Here is a 13,108-nt window from a genome sequence, read left to right on the forward strand (position 1 = left end):
GAGAAAAAAGATTGCATATGGTTAGCTCTAGCTGGTTGAGAAGCACACACACACACGATGACAGGCATGAATTTTGTGGCATAAATGGAATCAAAAGTTCCTAACGGCACTTCAGCCGTTAGGAACTTTTAAGTTGCTAGTAAGTATAAGTATGCCAATACCTGCTGCAGGTATTGACATACTTACATGTGTACATGTAAGGCAACACAATTCAATTTTGTTGACTTGAAAATGTATTTCCCGAAATATCTAACCAAATAGGTTAGCTTATTGATAGTATGGTTTACATTTCAAGAAGTTCAAAATAAAGCGTCTGTTTAAAGGTTATCCCAGCAGTCAGAATAAGGCAGAGTCATCTAAACTGAAGGATATGATGGAGAGAATCAATGTAAATATTCTTAGTGATGTTTTCCATCAAATATTAGACATAAAAGAACAGAGCAGGTGTCCAAGTGTTTGCTTTTAACAGCTCTAGAAATTTGTACAAGCACACAATAACAGAGAGAGATCTCGACAAGCAGCGGGCCTTTAACCTCTTCTTTCAGAGACGTGATTCGGCGTTTGTACTGCCGAGCCCCTTTGGGGTTTCTACTGAAGAGCGAACGCGGCCATGTGTGAAATCTTCAGCCTGTGAGCCCCCTGATGAAGAATGCTCGGAAAGGGCGGCGCGGGGCATCTCCGGGTCCCCAGAGGGCTGGATCCAGTGGAGAATTACTAATGGGATCGGTTCTGCAAGGTCTGTATCGGTGAATCACAGAAGGCAGCTTAGACAAAAGATCCGGCGCTGCAACGGTGGGGATGAGGTCAGCTCGCTTTTACTTCGCTCGCTGCACAAAGCTGATACAACGCAACAAGGAATTAATTGCTTCTTCGTCATTCTGAGTCATTCGATACGAGTCTAGCACTGAGGCTAGTTTCTCCCTCTGCATTCATATTAAAGCCATCCTTAAACAATTACAGGGTCTCGCTGAAGGTGACGTATAAATCAACTGAATAGTGAAGGGCTTTTTTTTTACTCCTGCAGGGATGATTCCACAGATATTGGGAAGTTACAAATGCCTCATGTTTTTTGTCTTTTTTGCACAGTTTACAGATCATCAAGATGTTGACTGAAAATTGGTGTTAGTACCAGAGTGCAGGTCTTCAAAGCCAGAGATAAGACTTAGTGTTCACACAAAAGAGTCTGGATAGATATGGACGGAGTTAAGAGAAAAAAAAGGGCATCTTGAGGGTAGAGCTCCACTCTTTACAGCAAGATACTGTAAAGTCCATGGCCTGGGTTAGCTATGCCTTAAGCTAAGGAGTTTTTGCAATATTGGTATTTTGTTTTGGTCAAGAGTAGAATAGGATGGGACAGGAGATGGATGGGGATCTGTCATAGTGGACAAGGAGCTGAAACCAAAAGCAAAACTCTTGATTTTCAAGAGATGTGGATAATCACAAAAAGCACAAATTCCTGGATACAAATGACTGAAATGAGTTTCCACTGCAGGGTGGATGTGATCGGTCTTAGAAGTAGGGCAAGTGTTTCTGTCATTCTATGGCAAACAACAATCCAGATATCTGAACTTACGATATTTTTCAATTAGATTTTGACCAGACAAAAATGCCCATTTGAGATATCTCTAAATACATTCTGACTGGTATAAATTATGTCAGATTTACCTTTGAGTTGACTGGAGGCTTCAATTCAAGATAGCTACAATGAATTACCATCTAGAACGTGTTTCAGGTATTTACAATTAAAGTGCACTAGTCAAAGTAAATTGGAGCTACCTCGTAATAATTCAAATTAAAGACATCTTGAATGACACCATAATTCAATACATCTTAAATGTACTTGTAGATAGTACTTAAATAGATTTTACTCGTGCAAATTAAAGTGCAGATATCCTGAAAGAAAATAATGACTGGAATTATAATTCTGACTCTTCAAAATTCATCTTAAGATATCTCCAAATGAGTTAGAAATATCTTTAGACAGTTTTCTATTTGAGATATATTGAATTAACATCCTGAGTAGTCAGGATCCCATGATATCTTGAATTATTATTCTGTCTAGTCAGAAAGTCACAGATTTACGTAGCATTTTGAAATTTAAAAAAAAAGGAGCCAAATGTATTTCAGTCAGCTGAAATTAAAGATCCACAATCTTTCAATAAACATGAATAATCCGACTCCTTACACACAGAGAAGCACAAGATAAAGTTGTACTGCAGTTCTGTATTGACTTGCTTTTCCAAAAACCCCATCCACCGCCTCTCAGATAATTAAATGACAGGGAAATACATAGTGTTTTTTGTTTTGTTTTGTTTTTGTTTTTCAAATTTGCTGTACTCCAACAAAGTTTTAATAGTTTGTCTTAATTTTACGTGAGAAAAAAATTTGGCTAACCAAGCAGGGACTTAAAAACTCAACCTAGTCCTTTTTTTTTTTTTTTTTTTTTTTTTTGGTTTCCCTTTTGCTTTTAATTGGTTTTGAGATGTGGGAATGGAGTCAACAAAAGAAAAAAAACAAACAATTTCAATCAATGCCGTGTCCTTGAGAAGCGTTGAATCCTTAAGAGCAAATGGATCTTCATTAATTATTTAGCACCATGTCTAAACATTTAGCTGCAGTTCACAGGCAACAGAAACCACACCTATAATATGCTGACCACTGGTGTAACAAAGTCGTGCTATTTACCTTTTACAACCCATACTTTAATTGTATCTTGCTACAGTAGATTATTTTTCCCCCTTCAGGCAATTCTTCAGGTGATAAAACAAACTTTATGCCTCATTTTATTATTTTCTGAATTGTACATAATACATTGCATTTTACACTTTTCTATGAACCCATGTGTGTCTTTACTAAAGAGACTGACAAGCTAATGGTATAATCATGTCTATTTTGCAGGAGGACTGCTGTGAAACCTCAGCATGTTTTGACTTGTTTTTAAACACTAAGGTTTCAGATCAAGAAAATTTCAATATCACAGAAAGATGATGTCAACATGATCACTAGGGAGAAATTATGGCCCACACATGACCTTTCTAAATTGTATTCATTTATCCAGGCTGTTTCGAGGATGAGCAACATATAAAGTTGTGTCAAAGCATCTAGACTGGGTTTAAGTTCACTTTGACTAGACCAAACTGCATTAATTTTGTTCATGAGATTTTTTTTTTTTTAGCCGTTCCTTTAAGATTTTCCTGACTGATGCTTGAAGTCAGTTTTTCTATGAATTACAAGAAGTCATCCAGAATATGATCAGACCATCAAACCACCACCACCATGTAGTGACTGTTGGTTTGAAGTTTTTTTATCTGAATTTTATCCAACATGTTGTTTGACAAATGTGAAACTGGTCTTTGTGTTAATGAGCTTTGTGGTTTTGACCTCGCAACCCTCCCAATGATGACGTTTGTTCTTATTACTGAATCTTAAACACTGACCTCAGGCCGGTAGTGCTTTAGTTGGTGTTATGGGTTCCTCCATTGTGACCTCATGGATGAGTCATCCATGCGCTTTGGTATTAATTTTGATTGGTTGGCCAATGCTGAGAAGCAGGATGTGGAGGATATTTTCATTATTTCTACATATAGTGAGGTAGGATTGATGGCCTTTTCCCCCTTAATAAATGAAATTATTTCAAAACTATATTTCTATTGACTCAAGTCACATTTGATATTAAAATTGCTTAAGCAGCAAGACATTTTTTAAGGTGCAAAGTCTTTTTTGTTTTAGTAACTTTGGGTCACATATTCACTCTTTAAATATGATATTTGGGCTTTTTTTAAAATGCATTTCTGCTTTTTATCTCAACCGCACACCTCTTGAAAGCAACAGGAAGAGAGTTCCAGGTGGGCGGCAGCGGCCTTAAAATATCCAGCCCTCATATGAGACGCTGTGGCGAATTAACCCTCTGCAGGATCTTTTAAAAGAACAAAGAGGAGCGCTGCTCAACGTCGCACCCAAGGTCAAACATGCACTTTCCACTTCATGCTGCAAAATGCTTCATTCATAGTCAAATGCATATCATGCTGCCTGAAGCTGGTGTGTTTCTTTAAAAAAAAAAAGCACAAAACCACAGTTCTCCTTTGTGGCAGCAATAATAGACGCACTTTCCGGTGCGGCTGTTACTCACGATCCGTCGCTTGCTCATTTCTCGAGAAACAAAAGAATATATACAAACATTGTTTGCTTAAAATGACTTGTACTGAATCGAATGTGATAAAACAGCTGTTAAGACAGCATTATGTTTTTTTTTTTTGTCAAATGGATTCCTAATTGCCCTATGAATATTGTAGGACTGTTGCGAAGACCTGACAAAGGGAAGAAATCCGTCACAGGGCCCCAGCGTCGTTGCTTATGCTGAATCTGGCACTTTAATCTGCTGCCTAATAATTTAAAAGTTCTTTCGCAAGGGGAGGAAGAGGACGAGAGCGTTCGTCATTCTGGTTGGAAGCATGCGGCTGTGTGTGTGAAAGGAGGGATCAGACAAACAGACGGAGCGAGCAAGGCCTGATGGGATGCTGTTTATAGCAGGCGGCGGAAGTGCGAGGCAGGTTTGGGTCCAATCATGCATGCTGAAAGAGTCTCCCTCATCAACTATCCAACAGGCCTCTCGCTATCTGTTCTTTTGTATGCGCATCAACACACTCCGTCTATCCTGTGTAAGATAGCTGGAGGACTTGGGATAGGCCAGTTGATCAGTACAAGCAATTAAACAGGACCAGTACAGTTGTAGTTGAAGGAGAATTTAGTGTTTTTAGGCTAGATTACAGTACAAATCGTACTCCAATCCTCCAATCGGACATTATGGATGGACCCATTTACAACAACCTCCATGGTACTGCATTGGCAAAACAAACCTAACTCGTTATCTCTCCTCTCCACTGGTATGTGTGGCAACTGTCCTAAGATGCAGTAGCAAAAATCACTTCGGTCTCACTTGTCGATAAAGATATTTTTCCAGAAGCGTCGCGGTTGATTTAGAGGAAACTATTCTAAATAACTCGAGCTTCCATATCGTCTTCAGAGAGACACCCTTTCATACACGCTGAACTTGTTCAGTCTTATTTTGCTTGTCCTGTCATAACATGTAGCGTTAACATGCTAACTGAGGCATGTGGTAACATGCAGAGTACCACAAAGCAGAATCTACTTTGTGGTACCCTGCAACCTTCCCTGCAGTCTTCAACAACAGTTTTCCAGCACACGGGACTTTTGTAGTCGTCCTTAGTGAGAAGCAACATTGATGTTTGCTAATCATTAACTCTTTCAGTATAATCTAGTCTTTGCGAGATTTGGGGAAAAAAAGGCAAAAACACGTTGAGTGTTTTCTAGCGATGCCTTTTGGCCAAACACATTGACACCTTGGCTCCATTTCAATTTAGAAAACAGATTATCCTCTCCAGATTGAGATAGGATTTTGTGTCCACAACTCCTGAGTTATTTATTTTTTTGCCACACAAATGAGATCCCCACTTACCGAAAGAAAATTGTGCCCAACTCCACCTGTGACCAATGTAGCCGGTGCCACGCTGCTTTAGGTGAAGATTACCCGATTAGTCAAATCGTGAAACGTTGAAAGTTAATGTCCTGTTTGAAAGTTAGCCAAACATTTTAAGCTACGAAGCAAAAACCAAACATGGCGCTGCACATTGAAGCCAAACATCTCTAGGTCGGACTCGTTTGTCTGAAGGGCGTTCCTCCAGGTGTCTGATGTAAACCTAGGTTGTATAATCATTTGGAGATGAATCTTGTTATTATTCATGTCTTGAACTTTGCAATACAACGACCTAACCGATACCCGTAAAGCAGTGGCCTCAACTTGCAGTCCTCCAGGGCCAGTGACCGAGAGTGTTTGGATTTCTCTCTGCTTCAGCACACTTTGCTTCTATATTAACTCATTAGAGGAAGTTTGGCCATTTAATTTTAATGTGTAGGACAAGGGACACATCTAAACGTTGCAGGACTCTGACCCTCAAGGACTGCAATTTGACACCACTGGTGTAGAGTTTGGGACGGAGCTCCATCTTGTCCTTCTTCAACAACACTCTTAAAGCAGGTGTTGCATCTGAAACGTTCTTACCAAACCACAGTGCTGCTTATCGATCGTCTTCTACGTCCAGAAACAAGTATTATGAAGGATACACAGAGGCTTGTTGAGAAAAGAAAGCTTAGCGAACACTGCTGTGACGAGCGGCTAGTCCCAAAGCCACCACCAAACTCCCAAAACATCTCACATCACATTTAAATTTTGAAATTTGGTTGAAGCCCCACCGACCTGACGTGCTGAGTGCTCCTGATGGCCACTGCAAGAACAGCTTCTACAGGAAGAGTAAACCCGTTCAGGCCTGTGATTGGCGGGTCGGACAGACATGACTGGCAGTGGTCGCAAACATGCCCGGCGGTGTGCCGTCGACGCCCACGCCGTTCTCCTACTCAGAGTCGGCTCTGCTGCCGTTTACCCGTCAGATTCTATTTACTCAGCCAGGCCTCGTCGACTGTTTGCAGGAGATCATCTGCATTTCCCCCCCACCATCACCACCCTCGGTGGCCTCGGACGATCCGAGGAAGCAGTCAGCCGGGCGCACCTGTTGGCTGACGCACACCTGTGGATCTGACCGGCAAGGATCAAATTGCGAGGTCGCTCTGCATCGCCCCTATCAGCGAGAGGAAAGCAGTTAAAAAGGCACGCACAAGAGGAGGATTAGTCATCCGAGCGACACTACAGCGCCTTTTGTTTTTGTTGCATCACTGATCCAAAACTAACAACCCGGCACAGAAGGCGTCACTGAGCAATAAGGGCTCACGATCGAGCAGGTCCCTGAAATCAGCATCGCGGACAGGCCGGATATCAATGAAAACAGGCTGTGGTGATGAGTGATGATGTTGCCATGACAACAGGCAGGCTGAGCGTGCAGCCTGGCTTTAGTATCTTCAGGCATGCGGCAGGCAGCACCCAGACGGTTTGAGTTTTTAACCTCTTAAGTGGCAGGAAGCAAGCTGCAGTCTCTGATGGGATCATGGGATGAGGGTTAGGGGTGTGTGTGCGTGTGTGTGTGTGTGTGTGTGTGTGTGTAGGTGGGTGAGGGTGAAGGATGTTTGTCTTTGTTTAAGGGGAGGATTTAAAGTCAGGCATCAGTTAAAGCTCTGCTTCAGAGGGCAGATATGAGAATGAGAAAGGTGTTATTTCTTGCTTTTTTTTTTGTTACCATCCAGATCCAGAAAGGGCCAACTACAGAAACACGAGAGGGACAAACAAACAGATTAACACATAGCAGCACACACATACACACAGGCAGAAACAGAAAACAGAAAGAAACACAGCTAAGCTACAACTGTCCCTATGACTCACACGACCCAACATAAACAATTAGAAATTAAAGAGGCTATGTTTAGGGTCTGAGAAGAGCCACTGGTTCCACTGTAAGGCCTGTTGTTATCTGTACCTGCCCTGAGTTTTATGACCCCGTGAACTTTGCTTTGCAACAGCAACAATGAAACCTCCAGTCAAAGGAGGACGCTAGACGCTCAGCATTGCAAAAATAATAAGAGTCAGATCACGAGCAGAAGAAGAAAAGCAGTAACAGCAACAGGTTGCTGTTGGGAAAATACAGCGAGTCAGAAGTTCTTCCGTTTTCCCCCATTCATCCCTCCAGAAGAATACGGAGCTACATCGGTTCCCTGGGGAGAAAGTCACCTTCCCTTCAAAGTAGACATTGAAGAAATCAGTTTGTACTGAAAACCGCATGTACCTGAATCAAACTGCAGGAGTTGACAACATCTGATCTCAGATGAAAGGCAGTAAGTGGTCAGAAGTTAGCATCAGATTTGTTGCTTCATTTTGGGCCTAAACTAAAGGCACTTAGTCATCTTTAGTTTAAAATGGAAAAGAATTTGACATCTCAAACATGGACTGGGTTTTTCTACACTGATTTCAGATTGTTTAATATGTGATTCGGTGAACACATCATTTGTGAAAAACTAAAGGAGAATTTTGCTTTCCTCTAAACAGTGAAAAGTCCAAACAATTGCTTCAAGATTTCTCTTTGACCCATCCAAAGCCTTAAAATGGTTTCAAATGGTAGAAACAAAAACGTCCGCTGGATAATTAGTCCAAAACCCTGGGTTGAAGTTTCTTCCTTATTTGGTTCGGCACAGGAAGCGAACATTCCTTGATTGCCAGCACTGTGTTTTCGGGAAGTCACAGCTGTACTTAACTCCATCACAGCACCTTGTCAGTGAGCTGGTTCAGGGCCCCTGAGGGGGATCTTTAACACAAACACGAGCGTTCATTAAGTCCTGTTTGCCTCAGTCAAACATGAAGGGTTTTTGTGTGTATACATATTTGAGAACATGATTATGTCCTGCACCGAGAGCTGTATGTGTGTTTTAAACAAGCATTATGCTCCATCAACTCTTTGCTGAAAAGCAAGCATGATATTTATCAGTGTTAAGTCCCTGATCATTGTTAAACAGTACGATAAATGTCCAGAAAAAAAAAAGCTAATGGTTTCAAGATATCCCGCAGTTTTAAAACTTTGGAGTTTCATCTGGTTTATTTGTGCTGCCTATAGTTGCGTTTCCATTGCAAATGTGCATAAGACTCTGTCAATATTCCACAAATGTTGAAAAAATAATTTTATGGCATTTCCATTAAATAAAAAACAGCAAAATTATTACACTTGCACAATTTCAACCAGTTGCTATCAAACTATAACTTCAGTTGATAAAACAAATGTAAGTTGGTCTTAGGATCTCTGGATTTGAAGGTTTTGCAGTAGATTTTGCAGTAGATGTCTGTCACTCTTATTTTAATGTTAAAGAGAAGGTTGTTCTTGAGCTGTTGCTTTGTTGACTGCGCTAGCTTAAAAAAAAAAAAAAAGACACTAGCTAGCGGGTGACATTTTGGGTATTTGGTAGAAAAATGCAATTTTTAGATCACTTTAAAACAATACAAGTACATACCACAACATGGGCTAGCCGAACATGTGATTGGATTCTTTAAAATATAATGGAGTTGTTGTTTTTGAAAAAAAAGGGGGGGAATTTTTGGGTTTCCTTCAAATATTGGTAACATCTCGGCTCCTTTTTCTGTTTCATCTCATCCTGTTAGCTTAATGCATCACTCCGATTTAGTAGTTATAGCAGCTCAACTTGGATTTTTGTACTTTTATTAATTAAATATATCTGTCTTAGGGTTAGATTATGGACCGGGGCAGGTGGAGAAAACAAAATATTGATCCTTCGTGCAATTCTCAGCCCGTCCATATGACCTCGGAACTTGAGACCACAGATTCTTCTGATCGATCAAACTGTAAGACAAATAAACATTCAACAGAGCTATTGACTTTTGTGCGCTGTATTTCAGCTTCTCGACTGTAATGATTGGGAAGAAGACAAGAAACATCATTCCTACAAAAGTGTACTAAGTGTAGAATCAGATATTGTGTTTGGTTAACTCTTGTTCTTATGTAAACCAACAATACCGCTTCCTTTGTTCAAACATCAACCTCATAGTCTTTTTTTGTGGCACCACCTGTAGACAGTGAAGAGGAGGAATGATGTAATCACAGTGTATGAAAACATCTCTATCTGCTGCTCTGTTTGTAACCAACTGTTTGTTAGAATCAAGAGCTTCACAAACACTGACATGATGCACAAAAGGCCGACTAACTGATGGAAATATGGAGGAAAAATGGCTCCCATATAATAATATCATCACCGTCCTAAAATAATGGCCCCACTCATTTTTTACCTAAAGTGATTTTTTTTTTGGCCCAATAAATTTTCCTTGGCAAAAAATGTCTCAGGCTATTATTTTAGAAAGGTGACAGTATGTGAATAATGTCTGAAGAATGCAAAAAGCGGCTCACTGTTTAAGCTTAAAACATGCTGTGGTTTATGGAGGCATCTTAATAAATCATTTACAAGTTCATTTCAGCTCAAGAGAGAAACTTATGACAGGCGATATAGTCCAACTGTTTTTAAGTTAAAAACAGTTGGACTATATCCAACTGCTTGGATATAGTCCAAACAGTTGGACTATATCCAACTGTTTGGATACAGTATTAGAAAAATTTGGGTTTTTCTAATAAAAAACCCAAATTTGTTATTAGAAAATTTGGGTTTTCTAATAAAAACCCAAATTTTGTTTTTCAGATACATTTGAAAAATACATTAGATTAATTAAAAAATTTTTTATATATATATATATACACATTTAGCAGAAATGTGGGGCCTTCAGAAAAGCATGTTCATGTACGTCCAGTGTTTGGTTGAGGCTCCTTCTGTATCAGTTAGTGCATCAGTGTGGCGCAGCATGGAGGTGTGTTGTTCTGTCCTGCTGCATTTTATCAGTCTGGTGTCCAAATTTTGACCACAGTCATTTAAGCAGCTGTTAGTGGCGGTTTCAAATCCTATTGTTATTTTATGCATTTTCTTAACATAACAAACAATAGTATTTCTTTGTTCTTTTTAAGCTAAGAAAAACATTAACTTGCATGCTGTTAATGCAAGTTAATGTTATATGCACATATTTGTATGTGCATATAAATATGTACATATAAAAATGTGCATATTTATATCTCTTCATAAATATGCACATTTATGAAGGGATAAGTTTAGGTTTTCCATTTGCTGCAAGCTGATCATAGACTTCAATATAATAAACACTTTAAGAATGTTATTCTGTAATATTCAACATCTTGAAGACACAAAACCTTAGGAATGCTTTGTAACCCATAAAGAAAACTTTTTATACATTTATCCTACTTCATGTTGTCAGACATTCTCAAATTAAATGATTTATTTACTGTACAGCCCTGATATTGAAATTACAGTTATTACTTAACTGTAAGTAATAACTGTAAATTACTTACAGTTATTTATAGACTTTAACAGAGTAATCTCAGTTTGGATTGAATGTTTTCCTGAATAAATGAAATAACTACAACAATTTTTTGGGATTCACTCAGGTTATGCCTGCCTTATATTAAATCATTAGAATAATTGTGTGGCAAAAATACTTTTTCAAAGTATTAGATTTCACATTTCAAAGTGAAATATTGAATAATAAAAAAATAACTTTTTGGTATTAAAAGTTATCGAGATGCAGTTGGACAATAAGCTTAACTGAAAGCGGGCTCCCCTGCCTCGGGCCTCAGCTAATATTGGACCGCCTCTGGGTTTAATCCTTCATATAGTGATAGTTGGCAGAACGAAAACAATACATTACGATATATATGTGTGCGAACTTTCTAAGAGTGGGGTCTGAAGAAACATAATACGCGTAAAGATATATGCAGCAAAGTTCTGACATGATCAACATCAACAAGTGTGAGCTGTGGCACTGAGGAACCGGCTTGGTTCGGTCCAACAGGGGAAACGGGACCACTTGTTAATGCTCTCAGAACCCTTTAGCTGATTCGTTTCAAACTACAAAGCTGCGCGTTTCTGTGAATGAAAAAACAATTTAAAAAAAGGAGGGAAAAAAAAGAGAGACAGTGAGCCGCCATGTGCGCGCGGCGGTGCGCCCTTACCCGCGCCGCTCTGGAGGAGTACGGGTCCTCGAACAGGTTCCAGATCACCGGCTGCCACTTCCTCCACAGGCTGACGTTCCCGTCCGCCGCCACGTCCTCTATCCCCAGCCTCTTGCCGACCTCGTCGTCCTCCTCGCAGGTGGTGTCCACGTTGAGCTCGAACACGTCCAGCGCCTCCTCTGCGTCGCGGTGCTGCCGGTAGGTCATCCAGCAGCACGGCTCCACGTCCGTCTCATCGATGCCCCAGAAGGAGAGCTCTTCCTCGAACAGCGGTCCGCACACGTCCGCCGGGCAGTGCAGCTTCCCGGTGCGGTAGTAGTTGAGCACGTAGGCGAAGACGCCCGGGTGGCGGTCGAAGAAGTACTCGTTGGTCCGCGCGTTGTACTCGATGAAGCCGGGGACTTGTTGCAGCTGGTCCAGCACGGAGTCGATGTCCGAGTCGGAGGCGAGCAGGGCCAGGCGCGTCCCCGGCAGGGTCTTCAGGGTGCTCTTGTAGGTTTCGTGCCTCGTGCCCCCGACGTTGAGGATTATCCTCTCGTTGTCGTCGAACTTGCCCATCGCTCCGTTTCAGACATGACTCGATGGGATCTCAGGGAGAGACGCCGAGACGGAGGTGGTCGGTGCGCATCGCGGGGTCCCGCTCTGACGGCCCAGCGACGCCCGGAAGCTGCCGGATGATCCGAACCCGAGCAGACTGTGAGGAGCCGCAGCCGCCGCTGCTGCTGATGCTGCTGCGCGTCTCCGGCGTCGCCTGCCCCTCTCCAAGACGCACAGCCGCCTGCCTCGTCAGCGTCCGGCACGCCGCCTAAAACAGCGGAACGCGCAACAGCAACAGCTCTCTGGGAATCGATGACGGCATCATCGTTAGAGGCTGTCTTGGAAAAACTAATCCGCTCCGTCTTCTGTCACGTCGTTCTCGTTGTTGTTGTTGCTGTTGCCGGTGAAAACCGATCCGCGCCCGCATCTTCGGAGCCGGGGGTCAGCAGAAGCATCTGCGGAGGAAGATGTGTCGGTCAGAAATTCACGTTTCTCAAACCCAACGCGTAAAAAAGAAAATGAAAAAAAAATGATGGAGAATAAAACAGAATCAACAGGTCTTCAGCTGCACTTTGCGTTCAACGATGAATGTAATTGCAGACGAGACCAACGCCCACCAGCCACCACACCACACCACCACCCAGATGAAGGGTTTCCAAGCGCGCTGCCACAAAGTTGGGGACAGGGTGCCCAGATAGGGAGAGGTTTGGAATATTAGTGTGGCAAGCTAGAATTTATCAAGTTTCAGAGCAGACTGGAGGAGTATTGATAACTGATATTCGAGTATCTTACAGGTGTGAGTAAGGGTAGAAAAATAAGAGATTTTGAAAATATTTAATTTTCCAGACTTCAGTGCTTATGCAGTAAAAAAAGTTGCATCATTTCTATTATTTTTCTTTGCCTTATTCGTGTTCTGCCCGTCTTTTAGCTTCACTTTTCTTTCTGCAGTTCCTTACTGCATTGTGTCCTTTCCTTCCATCCTTACGACTGACCTTCTTATATCCTTTTTCTTTGTGCCCTTCTTTCCCTTCCATTCT

General features: G+C 41.4%; 1 protein-coding gene across 8 annotated transcripts in view; it reads right to left on the reverse strand.

Moving 5' to 3' along the window:
- The window catches only part of kcnc2 (potassium voltage-gated channel, Shaw-related subfamily, member 2), a 68,502-nt gene that overhangs the window by 48,899 nt on the left and 6,495 nt on the right, over positions 1–13,108 (reverse strand). For 4 of the 8 annotated variants that reach the window (XM_017302831.1, XM_017302830.1, XM_008401294.2 and 1 more), the window contains exon 1: positions 11,535–12,894. In XM_017302831.1, the coding sequence (XP_017158320.1) occupies positions 11,535–12,092 (558 nt within the window). In that variant the 5' untranslated portion in view covers positions 12,093–12,894. Of the gene's footprint in view, positions 1–11,534; positions 12,896–13,108 lie in introns of those variants that run through there. The other 4 variants (XM_008401293.2, XM_008401290.2, XM_008401288.2 and 1 more) reach the window with 3 other exon arrangements.

This window comes from Poecilia reticulata, linkage group LG23, assembly GCF_000633615.1.
Source record: "Poecilia reticulata strain Guanapo linkage group LG23, Guppy_female_1.0+MT, whole genome shotgun sequence".
Classification (NCBI taxonomy): Eukaryota; Metazoa; Chordata; class Actinopteri; order Cyprinodontiformes; family Poeciliidae; genus Poecilia; species Poecilia reticulata.